We start from the raw sequence: 23,039 nt of genomic DNA, 5'->3' as shown, positions 1-23,039 counted from the left end.
TATGGATTCATCTAGAAAAACTGTTTGGTTATCCTAAATCTGTAGATTTGAAATCTGTAGATTCACCTTGAAAAACTGTTTGGTTGTCTGAGTCCATGAATTTCAAAATGGATAATTTTCATCTGGATGAAGTTTGGTCTAAGTCACTTTTAGTCCACTTTAAGTTTTCTTTTGCATTCCCCTGTGGTTTCAAGAAATTATTAAATAAGGACAAGCTTAACAGAAACCATTAGACTAATAATTTTTGTGACAAGAATACCCTTTTTTTTTTTTCCGATTACAAGGGGGTTATCTTGCTTTTTGTTGAACTTGACGTCAAAATTAGTTGACTTAGACCGATGCAGTGCACAAATATAAATCCTAGTCAACTAATTGTAATCTAATATTATTCCTTCTTTGGATCTGCAATGCCAAGTCCTAATAACTAAGCATCAGTATCCAGTCATTGTTAATGCCTTAGCTATACATATGTTGCCCTCAAGTCTTCTCCACCAAGAATAATATCCGATGAATTCTGAAATCCTTTCCTTATAAGAAAATGTACTTCTATATAAGGATAAAAGGATTGAGAGTTGAGAGTTTAGATTCAAAGTGGTGTTTGATGACCCAAAAAAGAAAAACTGAAATATGATCAATTGCATCAGTCTTCGTCATTTGATTCAAGATGTTGATTTAGTTCTCTGTTTCCAAATATTATATTAGGTCATAAATAGTTCAATTAAAACTATGAAAATTGTATCAAATTTGAAAAAGTAAAGGGTAAACCTGATCAATCAAATTACCCAGTAACTGATCCAGTTGTATAAAAAAGTAAATATATATTAATTTTGAGAAACATGATCACTTGCATCTAGCTAAATTTCTTATTGTTCATAGAAACTGGTCAATGGCCCATCCACGAACATGTAAGAACTGTTTAAACTTCAAATCTTGAAAGTGAAAGTAGTAGCTGCTGTCAACTTAATCTGAACAGTGAGTAGTCTTGTTTCTCCAACTTTGGTTGTTAGTTTATTATCTAGTTCTTAGAGGAATAGTCTTGGTTCAACCCATCAACTGGATTCAGTCCAATTTGAGTTCCACGAATCTGTTTCTTAGTCTGAATTGAGATTCAGCCATGTAAATGCCAAGAGCTTCTGGGTTTGAGTCCCCAACTTCCATATATTCAGCATAAGGTGAGAGCCTAATACCAACTTTATCAGCTCCAATCTCATTGACAACAGCCTCAAAAACTTCAAGTGGGAAGCGGCAACGATTTTCTAAGGATCCGCCATATTCATCTGTTCGGTCATTAACTTGGTCTTTCATGAACTGCTCTAGCAAGTAGCCATGAGCCCCATGGATTTCAACACCATCAAAACCTGCAATCCAAGGAAATTTTAATCGAATCAACACCATCATAGCTTTCTCATGGACAACATCAGATGCATTACATATCAGATTTGGAGGTTCTGAATTGACACATTAATATTTCCTACTTTATATATGCAACTCTGTGGAAGAAAACCTTTTCATTCTAGAATTTTTTTTTTTTTTTTAAGACTAACCAACTGTAATCTGCAGACTGACCAACTTATAGCAGGATTCTCAAAGTCCAATATCCCTTTTCTGAATCATACAATGCTTCTTTTCAGAAAGAAATTGGCTCCCTAGGTTTACCCAATAGCTTTCTCATTAAGGCTCCAACTTTCTAAAGTTTTAAAAACACTTCCACATTTTGGTGAAACTATATTTATTTTGAGAACTTACCAGCTTCTATAGCATTCCTAGCTGCAACTCTGAAATCATTAACAAGTTGAGGGATTTCATCGGTCCTTAATCGTCTTGGAGGGGTGAACTCTTCTCCCTTCGGTGGTTTATCTGTGGATGAGATCGGAGCTTGTCCATTAGGTTGAAAACCTATAAAGGAACTGTGTCAAGACACTTGGAGAGGATAAGCCAATCATTAGGAGTTAGGACACAAACTTTCAAAGGAATCAACATATCTGACAATGAAATGGATATTTGGGAGGTGAAAAAACACTAATAATTGAAAAGGCATAAAGGCATACTTGAGAGTAAAAATTAAACAAGATAGCACAATTCATCTGAAATTTGGTTCATTTGTGTGAAGAAAAAACAAAATAAATCCCCTTCTACAACCTTGCACACATCTCAAGCATTTGGATGCCTCTTGTTCACAGGTGTTGATTGCAATTACATCTTTAGTTTGGAGCATAAATTCAATTCTCAAAAACAACACCATCATAATAAGATAACATCAGGAAATATCAGAAAACCAAGAAAGGGTACAAGGGGAAGAGCATACTTGAGCTAGACACCCTTCCCACAGTCTTAGATCACTTCACCCTAGAAAGGCCTTAGTCTTCATAATGCAGCAAGTTCTGCTTCTTTTGTAGCTTGTATAATGGATGAGCCTCTGGCACCATTGTCAGATGTTATTGCTAATGAGACTCATCACTCATCTTTGTAGCAAGAAACTAGGGACAGGGGATCTGGTCAATTGTTTCTGTGGAATAGGTTGTTGAACGATGCAAACTAAGAAAACAATTCAACAATACAAAGAGAACTCAAGGGATGACATGAATCTGGAGATGCGAGATTTAATTGAATAATAAAACAAAAATAGTTCCACTCGAAGAGTAGAAACTAAAAAGCACCCCATGAGCATTATTGGCTTATTGCATCAGATTCAACCATGTTCTAAACTATGATTATGTTCACCATATTAGAATAATAGTTGAGACTTCGAATTTGAGAGACCTACCTCTCTAATTAAATATAGCAAGGAGGTGACTTCAATCTTCTCTCTCTATCTCATCAAAGGAACGTGAACAAGAAGTGACTACCACTCTTGACCAAGGTTATTAAAGCAGCAAAGCGACCAAAGCGATTGGGGATCCGTCTTGGCGTTTAGGCAACTAAGCGGCGCTTAGGTGGCAATAAAGCGACAAAAGCGGTTTAGTCAATATTTTTAATATAACTACTTTTAAACTACTTTTTAATACAACTATTTTTTATAATAAACTAAAGTCCTAAACAAACATTCAACAATCACATTCATAAAAATAAAAAAACATTCAAGAATCACAATTATGAAAAATTATCCAAAAAAAGATTAAAAACATAATATCATCTCATCAAGCATCATAAGATTCATAACAATAATTATGTAGTATGTACTATATTAGTAATCAATGTGAAAAATAAATATGAAAGTAGTAATTTTACATTCTTACTTACCTCTATGATAGTGTAATGCCAAATAAATGTCTTGTAGTCTTGTGCATACATCAGTAATCAGAATTGATTTATCCATTTTCCCCTTTTTTTAACCAAACAGTGCCGACATGATAAATTAATAGATCTCATTATTCCGATTTCCAAGTCATTGTTTATTTAATGATTCATTGATTATCAATGTTGAATATGGCTCATGCTTCACATTCTGTTGCCGACAAGCACTTTAGGCCTCGAAGTTCATTTGCAAATTGGGCCTCGATTCTGAAATGGCTCACATATTTAAATTTATATACGGCATTGTAGAATAAATTATGATTTAAAAAAATAATAATAATATGCACAAATTACAAAATGTAAAAAAAACGGTTACTTTAGCATCTAGGTGGCAATATGGCGCAAAAGGTGGCAAAACAGTAGTGCCCAAGCAAAAAAGCGGCAAGAAATCAGCCCGTTAGATAAGCGGCAACAATTTAAGCGGTTCAAAAACCGCTTTGCCGCCTAGACGGCTGCTTAGGCGCGCCTAGGCGGACGCTTTGATAACCATGCTCTTGACTCTAGTGAATGATGTTTTAAGCTTTCTTCTATGGACAAAGATGAGTGGAGAAAAATAAGTTTAAAACTCCTAAGTTACAATGACAATTGAATGAAAGAAGAAGATAAAGACATTATTGAATGAGTTCAACTAGATGACCAATCTGGAAATTGATAAGGTATTTAGATGGGTAACCATAGTATCAGAAAAATTTATCTCTAGTTTTGTTTTAAGAAAAATATAATTGTTACATGGAAAAAGTCAAAAAATTTGAGGCTAGATTTGATCTATACGTTCTCAAAAAAATGTTTATTCTTGATTTTCTTGCTTCAAAAGGTGTCTAACATGTTACCCAAAAGAAAAAGTGTCAAATGCATCTAAAATTTTAATCTATTTGGAGAATGCATACCAAACCTAGGGTAGGACTTATCTTGTTTTCATAAATTCTCTTTGTGATGTTCTAGTCTTTTTTTCCTTTTTCCTGTACGATGTGATGTTCTAGTCTTACCCACCACTATATTTTAAAGGATATATGTACTCTCCGATTGGAATTTGATTGAGCCCAAATTCATTTTGCTATCCTTTATACTTCTCAAGAAGTCCTAATTCAAATGGGTAGGGTTCTCATTCCTAAAACTAGAAATCTGACAGCTGCCTCTATGTTCTCACTTATGGATCACTGACCTAAATAGTTTCTCAAAGTGAAACTTAACACAAGCAATGAACATAGACTTTCTCTCCAGCAACCAATTATTGGTTATCATCTTATCCCAAAGCTCACATTCCAGACTTTTCACACCCACCATAAGAGCCCTTCCCTCTCCCCCAGAAACCATCTTCATCACCCTTATCTCCTCTGTCCACGTCCCTCCCTTCTCAAGCAAGTTCATCTAACACCGGCTAATTAACTATGAGAAAACAATTACTAAAATGAAGCAAGAAACAAACGAGTCATCACCCAATAGCAATCAAAACAATGGAAAACTTTTCAAGAGAGTAAAGTAATAGCAATCACTTCAATGGAAAACTTTTCATTCCAAGAATTCAAAAAGTAAGAATCCCTAGCTACCAACTAGCAGTCTTCATGTTTCAAACATACAATAGCTTTCGTACTCTAGATAGCACAAGATTAACAAGAGAAAAAGAAACTGACTCAATTGAAAAATAAAATAAAATAAATAAAGAGAGTAGCACAGGAAAGGCCGAAAGGGCAGCTCGCTGGCTGCTGACTGCTATACCTCAGGACTCAGACTATGAGGAACAGAGGAAGAGAGTATCTCAGGAAAGAATCGCAGGTACTGCTCTCGTCTACTTGTATGATTCATAAAACAAAGAAAACAACTCAAATCGGGTACTGCTAATAAATTGAGGAAAAAAGAGACAAATTCTATACCCACTTACCCTGTTAGTCTGTTACCCAGGTGTTCGTCTCGATCTCTCTAGTCTCTGATCAGAGATGAGAGATTTCTGCTCTATCTTGCTGGTAGAGTGAGAGAATACGAAGGGTGAGACAAAGATCTCTCTAGTCTCTTGCGATCGAGTAAGACAAAGACAATTTCTGCTCTATCTTGCTGGTAAAGTAAGACGAAGACGATTTTCTGCTCTATCTTGCTGGTAGAGTAAGATGAAGACTGCTGTTGAAAGAGTTCGTTCACTCTACTGTTCTTTCCTTCTGGGAAGCGAGAGGAGAAGGGGACCTTCGTGGAGAAGAGGAATTTGTTCCTTCTGGGAAGCGAGAGGAGACCTTCGTTTGGGAAGCGAGAAGAGAAGAGGACGCCGTTCGAGTTCGAGCGGGTTCGTTCTGGGAAGCGAGAAGGAAGAGGAAGCCGTTTGAGTCGAGACACCGTCAAAACGAAATGTGAAATGCGCTCATTCAAGGGCTATTTATAGATGATGCTCATCCCACTCATTTCACCTAATTGTTGAACTCGATTGATTCACAATTTTAGCCTAAATTTTGAAATGGGTAGATTTCTGAATGGGCTCATGTTTTCCAACCAAACAGGGTTTTAATGCCCATTCATGAGTCTAGGGATTTGAAATCCCTGGACTCACACAACCAAACAGGCCCTTATAAAATGTCGGTCAATCTCTAGATGTTTTTGCCTGTCATGTTGCATTCTATTATGGGCAATGCTTATAGCTGCTTTATTGTTACAATAGAGGATCATGGGAAGAGGTACTGGCATACCCAAATCTTCAGGTAGACCCATAATTCAAATTTCAGTTGAAACCTCTGAAACTTCGATTGAAATTTTGATCTTTTTGCCCAGCCAGGACGAAACCAGCCAGGCATAACTTTTTTCCTGGTTTTGACCGAGTTCTGCAAAATCCTGTTTAGAAGTCCGAAGTCTCGGGCGACGTAGGTGCTGCTGGTTGAAATTTCAGGGATTTCCCCCATTTTTTGCCATTTTTGTTGCTTTCAACCTTTTCTTTCACAAAAAGAAATCACTTCTTTTTTCTTCCTTCACCCTAAACAACCCTTTCATTTCAGCTTGTTCAAACATGGGTGAAGTAAATTAATCTGCTACCACCAAAAGGAGAGAGTGATGCATCAAGGAGAAAAAGCCTATTATGTTTTAGTGACCATAGGAAATACCAAAAATTTTGGAAAAATGCAAGACTGAAATCTCCTGTTTCTGTTGGTTTTGAGCCTTGTCAAATAGAACCCTGTGTCTAACTTCCACTTCTTATTTTCACATTCCCTTTACATAAATCACCTACTGTCCTTTCCTTCTGTAGAAAATGACTACTTTCTGATTGAATGTTCCTTCCCCAAGGAAATTTGGTCTACTTGCAATCCTCGTCACCCACTCAAATACTAGATATTCCATCAGGTTCTTCCTGGAACAAAAAAATTCATCCAGTGCAAACCAACCACGCTTCTATGTCTTGGATCCAATCTCATCTCCAATTGGGAAGCACGATCTTACTTGCAGCCTCATTGAACCATTAGAAATCCTAGATTCCCTGTAGATTTCTTTTTCAGAATCAGAAAACCCAAACCTCTTCAATCAACAGTAATCCACCATCCACGAAACCCTAGACCTTCACTAATAGACTTTCCTCCTCTCATTTGACTTAACCCTTCAATCAAACCTCTAGGTCTTGCCAATCTTAATCCTAGTTTTGACCTAACCAAGCTTGCTAATTCATCCCAAGTCTTGCATATTGGCTTCTAGTTGGATCCTTTCAAAGCCAGAACTAGATCAGGTGGTGGTTGTATTTCCACAGTATTGCTATTTGGCTTCAATTAGATTTCAGTTTCACAGAAGGAAAGAGCTACAACAAATGGATATTGTGCAAGATTTATTTAGATTTTTGTCAGTCATTGTGCCTGATAGATGCCAATCTCGTTTTCCACTCATGATTATCAGCTGACCTCAACTAGTTAATGGTTGTGGTTATATAACTTGATTTTTGTGATTACATTTATGTAGAATGTTTTGCACCTGTCTACCCCAAAAAGCTCAAATTCTCTGTTGAGGACCACCAGGCATATATATTGACACAATAGATCCCATTTCCATAGATACATGGCTCTCCTGGTGATCCAACATGGACCAGGGGCCCACAGCAACTCATAACAAAACCCCGTTGTACTTAACTGGGATTGAACACCTGACCTCATTGCTCGATACCATGTTACAACTGTTTATCACTGAAATGTCAAACTTTTAGGTAAAGGTGACAACAGTGTATATCAACATACCATGATAAAGTGTATTTTTTATTTTTTGCTTGCTATTGTACTACATTTGTTGTATGACTTGATAAATGATATGGTTTCTCAACATGTCTTGGTGTAATATTCATTGCCTATGTTTAAGGACTTTGCCTTTAAGCTAAGTACTTTTATCGTGTCAATCATGATTATTGGCAAGGGAAATGGAATCTATCCCTCATGACCTTGTTGACCAGAATCTTGTTATTACTCTCTTCTTTTTTACCATCTTGATCTCTTGGCAAGTTCCATTTCTATGAATTCCTACAGGTGATGCTGGAGACCAGTGTTGCTTATTCCGTAGATTCTTTTTAATTTATTCTTTGATTTCAAATAAAGCATGATTGAGTTTGCAAGCATCTAAAATGTTATTTAGTTGGTACTAATCAAGTTGTTTTCTTTCTCCTTTTATTTCTTTCATGCTAACACCTTTATCCTAATTATTAATAGATTGAAGCTGCCAAAGGATTCTTAGCAGAGCTTAGATCTTACCTGGACTTGCTCTGCTCAAACCTGCGCTCCCATACAATTACAAATGTGCAGTCCAATGACGACAAGGTTGGTTTGCGGAAAGAAGATTTACATGACTGCCTGTCCTTTCGTCTCCTTCCTTCCTTATTTTGTGGGAAAGGATCAGGGTTTTAGTCTTGTTTTTTTAGCTTTGACACGATATTTATTTTCCTAAAATGTACTTGTCCAACTATTAATCTGAGGATAAGTTTAAACTCAAATTTTTAAATGGGAAAAACCAAGATAATTTTTAGTTTTTACCCATTCAACATGAGAGTGGATTCAAAGACTTGTTGTTGGAGACATAAAGTTGGTCCTTCTGCCATATTTAGACTGTCATTGGTGGTAGTTAAGCCCCTACATATTGATTATATGATGTCAACTTGTATTACTTGTTTTGTGTACTTCTTGATTCTTAAATTAATTAGTAAAAATATCTAAAGAATCCTAATTACAATGTAGAACTATCTGTAGATAGAGTTTAGAGTACTAGTCTGTTCCTGATTAGAAAATTTAAGGAAAAAAAAAAAACAAATTACCTCCAACTCATCGTGGGCCAAAAACCAGTTTGAATCTGTTCTATTTGGGTTTTGGGTTTCCAAACTTGGTCATGCTAATTCAACTAGTGAAGTACCTCAACATTAAGGGTTGACGAGCAAGGAAAAAATATCAGTTGAAACCAGGATTTCGACCCAAGCAAAGGCTGAAATTCCGGTTGAAATTTGGGATTTTCCCCCCTCTATAGTTTCAAACTTCAGTTTCGGGCCTTATATGAACTCAAAATGGTCTGAATTCTTGCTGCTTTCTTATTTTAAGTATAATAAATACAATGAAACTACTATTTTACCAAGGAAACAACTAAAAAGTTTACATTCAAGTATATACCACCATATGACGAGAACCGAGATACATAATTTAAAATATGATACTCTACAAGTTACAACAATTTACAAACTTTCAAGTTTCAATTACATAGACACTAGTAATGAACAAAAGTGCTACTGTGCTATGAGCCTATGCTATAACTAAATCTAATAGACTAAATGACTAATACATGTGTGTCCGAGCCTGTAAAATCTACTCCCCATACAAAGCACAATACATATCCCATGACATATAATGCATGTGGTTGTCGAGATAGTCGACAACTGCAGCTCTATGTGTCGCCTCATCCACGTGGGCAAGATAACCTAATGGGAGGAACTCTAAAAAAGATAACATAGATGAAGGGGCTGGTGGTTGTGGCTGATTGTCAAAGATTTGCTCCATAAAGTTCTGTGACCTTGAAGAAGAACCCTAGTACTTGGAAGGGACACCATAAGCATAAGGTCCCTATCCCACTAATGTCTTGACTCTGATATCCGGGAGGGACACCATAAAGTCCATAATTGGAACTAAAAGCAGAACCAACACTATTAATAGCAGTATCATGTGACTGGGAATCATAGCATCTTAATCCTTTAGAGGTGGTGGTTTTGGAATCATCTAAGCTCATGGATCCCATAGAGCCCACCAAGCTCCCCTTATCAACCAAAGTCACTAGACAGTAAGACCCATATGAGATGGATGCATCTTCCGTGCCATATCCATGTTGTTTCCCCTTCCCCTTCCTACTGTATGTTGAGGTACGACCTGGAGATGTAGCTCCACCATGGTTGGAATCCTGTGTCACATGGGTAAACTGACTCTCATCTGTGAATCTTGGTGGTTGTCCTCTCCATCCATGACTCTTAAGTACTAGTGGTGGTGGTGGTGGTCTCTCTGTAGGATCAACCGAATCCTGATCATGAAGTCCAACATCATCATCATCATGGGGGGATGCTTGAGTCGCATCATCCTCGATGTTGGACTAGACCATCAAATCCACACTCTGGGTGGATGCACTAGGGTGTGGCACGAAGGGATGGTTGGGCTGTTTATGTGCCTACCCCTCATTGGCCAAGAAGTCAGCCACATCAGTCCCCATCTGGTTTGCAATATGTCTACTGGGATGACCTCCCTCCTCATCTAGCAACGACTCTCCGTTGTCCTTGATCTAATCAACCAATGGGTTGTCCTCATCATCCACCTCAAAGATGTAAGCCAACTCAATTATGTTACTCTCTCTGTCCATTCCCTGTTTAATATGATTCTCCCTCACTCTCATATCATAGTGTGTGTAGACAAGGTCTTCTAGACACTTCACACCCAATTGGTTGCGCCTCTTTGAATGGATGAGGCTGAAAGTGCTCCAATTTCGCTCACATAGCATAACATCTTTGTGAGAGAACTCTATATGCATTTGTATTCGAAGTGGGATGAGTCATGGATAAATTGCAACCACCATTTAGCTGCAATAAACATAGACTCCAAGTCATTTAATACCTAAGTAACTAACATAAAGATAGAATGTAATTAATTAAGTATATAATGAATTAACTTACTCCTAGGGGAGGATTCCTATCCTGATATGGGGACGGAATGAACAAAACTCCCAGTAGCATCCCTAAATGCCTTAATTTTATATATAAGTAAAAAAAAATAACTCGGTTATTACTTAATAACTTAATATAAAACTATGAATTGTGAATATCAAATCACAATTTCACCTTCATAAGGATGTCTGCTTGTTTAGATGGATCCAGTTCCATCCTCTCCAAAACAGTTTGGACAGCATCTATCAAATCTTGCCTCATCCCAAGCATATCTTTATAGTGGTACTTGAGATTTAGATAGTATGTTGTGTAACAAAAAGCAAAAATAAGAGGGAATGATGTGATAGTATAATGAAAATTAAATGGATTATTACACTTAACAACTCACTAGCCTTATGTAGTGGATGGTACAGCTGCTTCTTCCATTTTGTTTGGATGATTTGGAGGTTTTTGGTTGCCCCGTGGGTAGACACGAGCAACCTGTGCCTTCATCTTTTCTATTATGGTCCATATTTGTTGTAGAATAGGTCTTCTTTGGTGATCTATCATCCTCAATACATGCACCACAGGCTCAAACATCTTCACAACAATCCTCACATTACTCTAGAAGGTGTCACTGATTATAGTCAATTGGGCTCTCTTTCCTCCTATATTTGAAGAACCCTACCAGTTAAAGCACTGCTCTGATGCAAACATGCTCCTAAGGCCAATCGTCTTACTCTCAAAGCTCTGATGTGCAATCCAAGTGGTAGCAAATCTGGTTATGCTTGGCCTCACTAAGTCACCTTGACACTAGTCCCTCATCATATTTAGTGTGTAGATGTGGTTATAAATGAAGGTGCTAACTTGTTGGGCTTGCTCCACGGTCTTCTTCATAATCCTGACGTAACCCATGTCCTTTAGCGGTAGGTCAATGCAGTGAACTCTACCAAAAAGGAAAAAAAAAAAAAAAAAAAAAAAAAAAGGTCAATGCAGTGAACCGCACATGGAGTCCAAAAGAGCTTATATCTGTCTAGATAAGAATGTCCAACTTAGTAATGATTTAATGAACCGTCAAGTCATCAACATAAAGTCATAAAGTATATATGTAATATGTATTCAAAACAAAATTAGTACTAGAAGTAGAAGCATGTTTTGATACTTAGGGTTCTCCATCATCTTCAACCCAACTTTTTGTTGTTGGAGCCATTATCAGTCATAATTTGGACCACATTCTTCTCTTCAACCTCCTTCAACAATTTATAGATGTATTTTGCATCCTTCTTCTCACTGGATGCATTTAATGACTTGAGGAACATTGTTCCCTATCACAGTTCAACATGAAATTGATGATTGACTGTTTAGTGGGACTAGTCCAACCATCACACATAACTGTCACTCTATAATGGGCCCATATAGGCTTCAATCCATCAGTGTACTCATGGAAGTCATGTTTATGCCTAGGGAGATACACATTATATATCTCATGTGGGGTGTGCCCCTGTACACCACTCCCAACCTTGGCTATCTTCTTAATCATATCCTTATAGTAGGGCCTTGGATTGTATGTGCTGGAATGCTATGGTACATAGTCCATTTGGAAAAAGCCATCTCCACTTTCTCCTTCACACTCCCCCACAAGTGCGTGAACTTTCTTTGCTTTTGCCCTGGCCTCCTAAATAGAGCCATATCATTATGAAGAATCTCAAGATCCGGATCCGTAGCAGTTGTTGATGAAGCTCAACCCCGTGTTGGGGCTCGTGGGATAGGAATCTCCTCCCTCACACTCTTGACTCTTTATAGGGACTTGGGAGCTGCATGTGCTTCCCATACGTATTGGCTCTCTAGAGGACCTCCAACCAATAGCCCTATGTTGCCTCTTCATATCATCAATCCTCACTTGCTCCCTACTCATCATCATTGCTCTCCTCATTTGTGTTGCCTTTGGGTCAGGGTCGGTTCCATACTCTCTAGGCTCATCTGGATCAAAGTCCTGCTCTCTTAGATATGGGAGGTCATCTAGACAAGCATCCTTGAACCTCTCCCTCTTTGTTCTCTTATCTTTCCTTTTTTGTTTTCCACTAGCCAAATACTATGCCATTGCCTTCTTGATATCTGAGGGCACCGTGGTGTATCCTGTGACATTTTTATCTCCCCTAGCTATATGAACCTTCAATCTAGTGGCCCCACCTTCTCATATTTGTTTCTTGGCATAATTACACTCCGTCTTTTTCCTATCAGCTGTCAGTGGCCTCCTGTGTTGCCAAGCTATGTCTAACATCTTTGAAAGAGAGGGCATGATATAAGAAATACACACTAAGTATCTTAAAAAGCTCCACAATATGCTCCAAAAATTACATGCATGTTTCTAATAATAATCTCCTATTTTTAAATTAAACAGATATTAATTAGTATTTTTTTAATATTAAAATAATTTAAAAAATAGAAAGTTATGGACGCACTTTGTGACTAATTGATCAGTGTCATTGAGTGAAGGGTGGAATAGACGGCAAACAAGGCACCAATGATGGGGATGAGACAACACAACTCATTGGTGAAGGTCGGCTTTTGGGAGAGAATGTATCAGTTGACCCATTGAGTTATCCAATTTAATTTGTATTTCTAAGCTACTATTTCAAAGAGAAACTTCTTATTGCAGATGCCATACACATTCAGTTGGTCTGATTGTTGATTTCATAGTTGTCAAGGCGTTGCCTAGGCTCAGTGCAGTGTCCAGGCACTTTGATGGTGTCTAGATGTCCAGATATCACTTGATTCTTTCTTGACCTTGGATGCCTTGCTCGCCTAGATGCTTTGACTACTGTGTCCCAAACCTTGCTTGTTTTCTCTTCTTCTGCAGGTTGACTCTTTTCTTCATATGTAGGAAATCAGTCTCATCTCTTTGTCCTCTATCCTCTCCTTAGGTTGATATGATTTCTACTCTTAGCAATGCAATAATTCTGTTTAGTTTCAGATTACATTAGCTTGTCCACAGAAGTCTGAGAAAAAATAAGTGGAAATTGGAAGAGAGGATAACAAAAGAAAGAAAGAGAAAATTTGCAGCTGCGAAGGAGAGAAGAGAAGGTGAACAGATATTTTCTTACCCGATAAAGAGCAAAGAGAGAAGAGAAGTGTCGCTGGAGGTCGCGGGTTCGAATCAGCCTCTCTACAAAGCAGGGGTAAGGCTACCTAGAAAGTCCCTTCCCTAGACCCCACAGTGTGGGAGCTTTGGCACTGGGTACGCCCCTTTATAAAGAGCAAAGAGAGAAGAGACACTTGAGCTATTACTAAGGCTTTCTTTGGTACAATTTCTATACATGATTACTCGACGTATAAACATAAACATGTGTTTGATATGATTTATTAAAATAATTTGACTTAAGCATAAATTCTTAAGTTGACCTAGGGTTGATATTATCACCAAAATTGTTAATTTGTGTTTATGTAGGTACCTTCATTGAACATGTTCAAGATTGCTACTTTAGTAGGGGTAATAAGGTGGTTATATTTAAAAGAATTAGAACAAACCCTATGGTTGTATTTAAAAAGATAGAACAATCCCTTACTTTTCTCTCTTTTTGATCTCCACCTTGCTCATGTCTTCTTTTTTATAATATTTAGGGATATCAAAACCATGGAATAAATTTGGATTGAAACGGTTGAACTTTCAACCGAAATCACTGCATTTTTAGAAATCAAAACGAAACCTTCAAGATTTCGTTGAAATCATAGGTTTCAACCAAATTTTGCAAGTTTCGACACTCCAACTTGGTTTTTGTTGACTACTATCCCATTTTCACATAATTTCCACAGCTCATTTGCCTTCAAACACCTCTTTTGCCTCCAAACACCTCTTAAGCCACAATAACTACAAAAGAAATTCTTGTGGCAATAGAATGTAAAGCATGAGCCATACCCAACAGTTCCAAACTTCCATTTATTTATTTATTTTTGTTTTGTTCATGCCTTAAATGATCTTTTGTTGCCTTGAAGTAATATATGTTTAGTTTAGGACTATGATTTATGATTGTTTGTTGTTAAACTTTTCATTTCTTAATTTGCTTTTTTTTTTTTTTTTTTTAATATTAAAAATTATTTTTTAAATTATCTATTTTTTCAAAATACATATTTATACATGATATATGGGCTTCAACTTAATATATGTGAGACCCCATCACTTGATCTAGTTGGTCATTGTATTTTGTTGGCTTGTTGTATATGTAACCATTCTATCAAACAATTCTTGTATGCTGATGATTCTATGATTGTATGCCATACAATTTGTACTTGTCGGAACCAGTCATTTTTTAGTATACTTGATGATAATTTTCCAGTAGGTTTTTTTGGCAAAATACTCGTTCTACTATGTTTATTATGGTTTAAATAGGTAGGAGGCTAAAATTCAGATGAAATGAAGGTCATATAAGGCCCGAAACCTAGGGTTGAAACTTTAAAAAAAAAAATTAATAAAATTTTAAAAAAATAATAATAATAATAAAAAAAAAAGAAAAAGGGTACCAAGTTTCAACTGAAATTTCAGTGTTTGCCTGTTTCGACTGAAATTTGCACCATGATCAAAAGTAGGCAAACCAATAAACCCAAAACCATAAGTAATGATACATTTACAGGGTAATCCGAAGTCAATCCAAACTCGAAAACCAATAATAAATATATGTTATTCACCCAACTATACCAAACCTTTTTTTCATTATATAGTATATTGTATTTGGTGTAAGTAGTAACCATATGGCTATTCTTTGTAACCCATAATTTACTATCACAGTTGATTATTTATATACAGGTCATAAACATAAGTGTGCATTTATTATCACAGTTGATTTTTTATATATAGGTCATAAACATAAGTGTAAACCATGCCAAAGAGAGCCTAAATTAACCCAAGATAATCCATTTACACAATCAAAGGGAGTGGTCATGGGTAAAAAATAGAAAGAAAACATCTGAACTTCAGTCTCTTGATATCTGTGATGCATAGTTGTTACACAGTATCCTAGGTGCTGCCTTGCCATCCAGATGCCTTGCTCGCCTGGATGTCATGAAGATTATGCTCTTATGTCAATGTCACCAAAGGGGAAATAAATTAATGGAATTGGTATATGGATATAATATAATGAATAGAGCCACTTTGAGATTTCTTATTAGATTAGGATAGAATGGAGCAACTATAAAGTAGTGGGAGTGAGAAGGAAGCTTTGATCGTTGGTTGAGGATGGGAATTGAACTTCATGAGATCTAGATTATTCTTCTGTAATTCAGTGGTAGAGCTGTCACCTTTTCTTAAAATAATTCCAGTTCTTTTCATCTATCCAATCGTTTCAGATGGAGTATTAGAATGGAAATGTCCATGGGATAATAAACTGTTAGTTCTAAACTATCTCTGGACTCTAAATTGCCTGACATTTCCAGCAAGCCACTGCTACAGCCATTTCATTAGGAATCCGATCTTTCTAATAAGGACTCTAGTTTGTTAATAAAATTTATAACAAACTTGTTAACTATTGTACTTGGTACAGGACCAAGGTACTGTTTGGTACTCTTGTATCATGCACACACTGGTAATTGTCTAATGATGGAGGTCTTTTTTACTGTTTTACCCCCTCCCCTTGTTGCTTGGTTGACGTATAACTTCATTGCTAGGTATAGTTTCCTTCTAATTGGATAGTGTAATATCTACTTTCCTTTGGATAGATTCAATGCAATACCCCCCCCCCCCTTTGGGTGAAACTCAGTTTAGGAAAGTAAGCCTAAACTGAGATAGTTTTACTTGATCATAAATAAAGCTTTTTATGGAGGAGATGTTCATGCAAACTCTCTCCGCCTTTCTCCCATTCTATTCTCCTTCTTCCTTCTCATTAATGAAGTTGCTGCAAAAACGAACCCTAAATATGAGATATGATGTTTAAAAGTGTTAGTACTCCTCATGGATAACTAAAGAACTGCATAATTTCATCTGCTTGAAAATGCCTCATGTATTGAGACCCTACACCGGCAATATTAATTGTCGAGTAGGTGTAGGAAGCCTTCCAAGTTCCAGCACAGCCATGTGGCGTTTGTACTCACAAGTGCACGATGTCGCGCAAGTAATATAGAGTAAGAGGGATATCAATCGCATGAGGATCGAAAAGAGTCAAATTACGTACCAACTTAAAAAACACTTATAATTATCTAGTGATAAAAACTGAGAATTAACTACTGATTATACTAACAAAATCATAAACAAAAATACTAAGCAAATCAATTAACGAAAAATACTAGTTTCGATTTCACCAAACATGTCATAAATTATCAATCCCTCCCATTCATACAATCAATTTACTTTCTACCCTTGCCAACAGAATTACTAAATTAGATCACCCCATCTGTTATGCTTGAGGGTCCCTAACACATTAAACCCCCTACTAGTTACACTTAGAAGATCAATTCAATGCATTGCATGAAGCACAAAATCCCTAAACAATGTCCAATAAACCGTCTAACCTGGTCTAGTATGCATTCTCCACTATCACATATATGAAAACATACCACGAAATTCATGAATGTTCATTAAGCGTTCACACATTAAGAACAAAATTGAAGAAAGCGAAAAGTAGAGGATTGTATTGCATGAAAGAGAGAACTCAATAAATTAATTCATGTAAGGATCCATCTACACTTTAGCAATAAGAGTTTAGAACATTATGAGAGAAGAAGAAGAGAGACTCCTAGCAACAACTCTTCAAAATTTACCCCCAAAGTAGCACTCCAGCAGCAACTCTTCAATTTCGTCCTCCACGCTTCTCCAAAGCTCCAAAAACGTTTTCTATTGTTGGAGTATGCTCCCCTTTTATAGAGTGATTTCCTAGATTACATGGGATATGATTTTTGACACATTTTGAAACAAACTCTGAGTTCCTAATCTGAATCAACCAAGAAATTCGTTTGTCTAGATGGTGTACAAATCGCATTGATTTCGAGACCTCAAATGCACAATCTCACCGTTGGATTTAAAGATCAAGAAGTCGTGAAGCTCCCCTCCAAAAATCAGCTCGATCAGACGCTGGATGACCATTTGATGAAGGACTTGATTGAAACTGGACAGAGCACACCCAAAAACGGGATTCTTCCTTTTTACTTCTCTGAATAGGATTCTTTTTTATCTTTTTTCCTTCTTTGATCAACCTTCACTCCACTAATTGCCTCAAGCAAACCCTTGTTGTTGAAGGAGTTCAAGTACTAAAATGATTCTCAACAAACATAGATAAATTTGAATTAGTGTTTATCAGGATAAATATAAATTATTAAAATTACTTAAATTTGGGAAGAATGCATCTTATGCTCATTTGCATGCGATATTAGGGTAAAGTGATACAAAACGAGTGTGAATACATGAAAATGTAACTAATTAATTATTCAAAATAATATGCATAAAATAAACTTATCAAACCACTAGAACTCTTGTAGCATAGGTTTAAGTATTTAAATTCTTATATAATCTTTTATTTCATAGTTCTAATTTGGTTAGAACTTGACTGTGTCTTAGAAGTCCTAGTGATCGAGTCCTTATTTCAGTTTTGGAAACCTAACGAGATGTTTAAGTTCATATTTCCTTTGTACAGCCACATAAGGTTATATACATGTAACAGCTCCCAAGGAGCATCCTTTGACTTTTTGAATACAATATTTCATTTTTTTCTCCTTCTCACTCCCACCATCCCCCGGAAAACAAGACCTTGTCCCAACTAAATGGGGTCGGCTACATGGATTCCTGCCTTCCATTCAGCTTTGTTTAAGGTGATGCCAGATACATGGCTTAAACTATGCATATCCTTTCTCACTTCTCTTAAAATTATCTTAGGTCTACTCCTAGCTTTTCTAATTCATTCAATCTTGATTATATCACTTCTCCATACGGGGGAATTTACGGGCCTTTGTTGAACGTGGCCATGCCAGCTCAAACGACTTTCTCGTAGCTTATAACTTATTGAAGCTACTCCCAGACCAGCTCTAATATGACCATTCATTATCTTATCCTTCTTAGTTTGCCACTGATCCATCTTAGCATCTTCATTTCTACCTCACTTTTGTCTATATAGCTAGGGTAGTAAACAACCAAGAGACTTGAAGTCAAGGCATACCGATGACCATGGGCAGGAGCACCACAGCTGACCAACCGCACTAGGCAGTTCTTATGCTTTTGATCATTGCTACCTATCGAAGTAGTCACCTCCCCAGCTCACAAAGCTTCCCTTAGTATGCCTTGCCTGAAATTTTGTTGAAGCTCTTTCTTGTTGCTGGACTTTATCGAGATGTGTGCGTCATTTAACATGTTCTTAACTGTAAGTTGAATCCTTCTTGTCCCCAGTTTTTCTAATTCTTCAATCCCCTAAACCCTGCATCTCCCTCTATGATTTTTGTTTTGCACAAACGCCAGGTCATTCTAACATCTCCATACTGGAATTCAATCATCAGCAACAGCAACCCCCAACATCCAGCAAAACACAACCATACTGCTGGCCCATCTTACTATGAAAATTCCTTAGTTTTTAATTTCATCCCTAAGTTTCTTCCTCATTATTTTGCAACTCCTATTCATCCAGACATCAAAATGTTACTCCCTCCAGCCCCTTGACCTTCGATCAAAATCTTAACCACATCTAACCAGTAGAAGCCTTGAAACTTCCAAATTTACCCCTAACTTGTTGATTCCATAATAACCAAAGTACTCTTTATCCCGCCATATAGACATATTATATTGACATTCTTCCTGTACCATCTATGTTTGGATTTAATTGTAATGTACTTGGCAAAAATCCTAGAATTTCATCTTTTCATGTTTTCAGAGCCTAGAAAATCCCTTATTTTGCTGAGACCTCAAATTCATTATTCAAACACTTGTCCACAACTGATCTTGACTGGACTCCCCATCACTTGCTGGTTATAACCATACCGCCAAAGCGTAACCCTTGTGATATGACACCCAATTTTAGGGTTAGGGTTCTGTGATGATTTCCCTAAAATTAAGGGCTGCCCAGAATCTTCCGGCAAAGAAATCTAGTACTACAGGATGTTTAGGATGGGTTTCAGAGTTCACAATGGTTTGGTAGGGATCTAGAAGGATTCAGCCAGGCTTAGGGTAAAGGGGGAGAGGATTTTGAACTTGAAAGCTTGGTGTAATACTAACTTCAGATCTGGATTTAACAATTAGGGTTTGGAAACTAGGGTTTTGGTTTTGGTTAGTTAGGAATGGGGCTGCTGTTGATATTTTGTAATTTTAAATGTGAACCTAATGGGTTTAGGTTTAGTTGGAGAAGTTCCTTCTTGGAGTGGGACTTTTAGGGAAGTCAGTCAACTAGGGTTAGGATTTGGAAGGGGGGAGTAGAGTAGGTGTAAGAGATGCTAATTCTAAGTGGCTTTGGGGTGTGGTTGAAGGTTTATGTTGAACTAGGGTTTAGGTCTGGAGGCTGAAGATGAATTGCACAGGAAAAAGATGAACAGGAATTTTAGAAGTGTTAGGGTTTTAGGCTTTAGATGGAACCAAGGGTAGGGATGGGATTAGGGGCTACATGGAATCCAACTAGGAGGGAAAGGGGTGGGGGAGCCTTGTGATGGTATGGGAGAAGGGAAAAGGGTTAGGGCTTGCTGTACTTGGAACTTGTTGAACACTTGCTGGAAATTCTGAAGAAGAGTGCTAGACAGAGTTGCTGATCTTTGAAGAAGAAAACTTGACTCAAAATCCGCCGTGGTCCCCTCAAACAGGAACCATGGTCCTCAAACTCAACATTCTTATTCAATAATCAGACTTGAAGCATTACAAAGAAAAAGTAGGCTATTTATAGCCTACTAATAGACTTTAAACCTAAGTGGGATTCCTTTATAGATTAGGATCCCATTACATTAATCACAACTGACCAAATAAAGGATCTAATGGACTGTAATTGACACATGCTAATTAAAATCTGAAGACTCACATGCTGAAATTAAAACTTAATCAACTATAGACACATGCTGAAAAATAGAAAGAAAAATCAGGAATTTAAAATCAGCAATTATTTAAGGCTAGTTTTGATCAGAATACCCTCTTTGGGTTCGGCCAGCCGTAGATGGGCCCACTTTAGGGTTTCGGTCACTTCCCTGTTCACATCACCTTTATGTGGACCGACCTAGTCAAACTAGGCTGGTTCTTTCATGATCCTGGTTTATTGGCTCCTAGTTCAGCTGATGTCAATTTAGTATTACATGACCTTGACAGCATTAAAAACTCTAATATCACAATGAGAGAAAACTACACAGTTACAGCAACTGTAATTGAAGATATGTCTGCATTGGCATGCAATATTATAACCTATACTAACTAAAGTTAACTAGAGATACATGCTGTACCATAGATTCGCATTCATGAGTAAATCCTAGTAGTTGTACACATGCTCTGCACAAAGAAGTTGGTTGGGAATGCTACTCCACCAAAATGAAAATTTGAAAGAGGGAAAAAAGCTGGAATAGAAACCAAAATCCTCCTTGTATGAATTTTTCTTTATTGAGCACACAGAGCAAGATTGCTCCTTAAATCATGATAAAATTTCAAAAGTACAATCCCATGCTGGTAATGGAAGTAAAGAATTCAATAAATTTGTTTCAATTTGTTATTTAACTGTTATTTTATATATTATAATATTTATTTAAATAGATTGGGGAAGCAGACTTAATTTTCTGTCTTTTTATAGCTATCTGTATGATTCTGCTAGGAATCTGACTGTAGTTCTTGCTTTGCATCATTAGGTATCTTTACTTCTAAAAGATAGTTTCATTGATTCATTCCCAAGCCGTGACCGGTCATTTATGAAGGTATGCTCTTTGACGCATTTAAAATTTTTATTTTTGCTGTTATTCCTACCATATTGAATTTTAACATTTCTGCAGAAATAGTCAAGATATGCAGAAATGCTGCAAAATTCTTTAGACTTAATGGTGAAATTCTAGAAATAATAGATGCACAGAAAACATCGTGAGTAACACAACTGACCATAATAGTTTAGATCCTACTAATTGACTTGCGTAGCAATATCTCACCAAGCTTGAAGAATATCTTTTTCCAACTTGAGGAGTGTTAGGGGTCATTTGGGGCTGAAATTTGCCGTCCAGCCCATTTCAGCCCTTCTAAACACAATGTTGACCTCAGATTTATTTTTTAAAATAGTCTAAATGTGAGTTCTGCTTCAGAACCCAAGTTGGAAACCACAATATGCTGAGGTGAAACTTTAAAATGTCCTATTGTACAAATCATACTGTCATACATTAAGGCTCAGAGTTCAAGATTCAGACAAGTCTAGTAAATTGGACATATTCATAGTTCAAGCTAGAAGGTTCAAATAATAATCCAATCATCAAAGTTACAACTCGTGAATGAGACTCGAGACATTATGCGCTAAGCACGTTCTCTTGCCTCATCTCACTGAATGGAAAAAGAGAGGTATCTAGCGAGGTCTTGTGAATTCTCCTACCATGGTGGAGCAGTGAGGTCACTCTGCATGAAAATAATAGTGATTTAAGATTTTCCTCTTAGAAGAAGAATACGAAATAAACCAATACATAGTACTTTGACGATTTCCTTCTCCACTAGTTCCATCATTCTGATCGTTCCTTTCCTCGAACAAAATCTGTTCCAAGTACATTTAAATTCTTGAAGATGAGCGGAAGTAAGTTAGAAATCATCCTCTGTAGAAGGGACAAAAGCACGATTCCTGTTTCGCTGTAGATCTTTATATGAGGTGCATAAGTGAAACAGGATCATAGTCATTATATTGCAGGAACCGTACATGTGATTCTGCTTTGATACGTTCTTCTCTTTTTTATTTCATGTTTTGTTGGAAGCCCCATCGCATCCATGTTATTTATTTATTTACTTTTTACTGCTTTGTTGTTGGATGATAACTGATTTATTAGTTCACACACCCTCCATTTTTGTGGTGCAGCATTTTGTGGACACACAACTTTTCTCTGTACATTCAGATCTTGTTCTCTCCTTTGTCCAGAAGGAATAATTTGGCCTTGTAGTTGCACAAAAACGGTCACAGTGAGATAAAATTCTCAAAGAAAACTGTAATTTATAGCTTTCCTTTTTAACATTTATTTTTATTTATTTAATATCTTTTCTCCAATAGCATGTTAAAGGGCTTCTTTGAAAGTGCTTCAAGCACCATTATTTTCTTGCATAAGTAAATTATTCTGTTACATAGTGTCATCATATAAATAAATGTTAATAGAGTTCTAGGCCCCCCCCCCCCCCCAAAAAAAAAAAAAAAAAGAAAAAGATGATACGCAGAGAAAGATCCAGTGCCATTTCATCTATGACATCAGCTATCCAATAGTTGTCCCACTGAATCGTGAAGAATAGAAATATTAAATGCGAGTTATATATAGATTTATTTTGGCCATCTATTACTGACAATTTTACAACACATGTACTCCTAATCTGTGCATCAAGTCGACAGGCTCTGTAAATTTCCTGAGGATGAAACATACCATTTCCATGGCTGTTGGATGTGGTGTTTGCATTCTTGCTCGTTTTGTTCTCTTGACATGATAGAAGGTGCATCGTCAGATTTCATTGGTATTATGAACTATGCCTGTTTATTCATGTGTC

At 36.8% G+C, this 23,039-nt stretch overlaps 2 protein-coding genes across 3 annotated transcripts in view; one reads left to right on the top strand and one right to left on the bottom strand.

Moving 5' to 3' along the window:
- Nucleotides 1–22,627, top strand: part of LOC149011876 (DENN (AEX-3) domain-containing protein) — a 71,735-nt gene extending 49,108 nt beyond the window's left edge. For both annotated transcript variants that reach the window (XM_089163086.1, XM_089163087.1), the window contains exons 18-20: nucleotides 7,947–8,054; nucleotides 21,176–21,241; nucleotides 22,369–22,627. In XM_089163086.1, coding sequence (XP_089019212.1) covers nucleotides 7,947–8,054; nucleotides 21,176–21,241; nucleotides 22,369–22,437 — 243 coding nt within the window. In that variant the 3' untranslated portion in view covers nucleotides 22,438–22,627. The remainder of the gene's footprint in view (nucleotides 1–7,946; nucleotides 8,055–21,175; nucleotides 21,242–22,368) is intronic.
- On the bottom strand, nucleotides 1,060–4,662 carry LOC149011877 (putative 12-oxophytodienoate reductase-like protein 2A). The gene is made up of 3 exons (XM_089160809.1): nucleotides 4,554–4,662; nucleotides 1,747–1,896; nucleotides 1,060–1,358 (listed from the first exon to the last, which is right to left on the bottom strand). Exons 1-3 carry the CDS (start codon nucleotides 4,660–4,662, stop codon nucleotides 1,060–1,062), a joined length of 558 nt encoding a protein of 185 aa, XP_089016935.1.
- Nucleotides 22,628–23,039: the final 412 nt, after the last annotated feature.

The sequence above is a fragment of the Hakea prostrata genome, chromosome 7 (assembly GCF_041222555.1).
Source record: "Hakea prostrata isolate BN-2017 chromosome 7, UWA_Hpros_2, whole genome shotgun sequence".
Classification (NCBI taxonomy): Eukaryota; Viridiplantae; Streptophyta; class Magnoliopsida; order Proteales; family Proteaceae; genus Hakea; species Hakea prostrata.
Note: the sequence above shows the minus strand (reverse complement) of the source record. Positions and strands in the feature narration are given on the sequence as shown.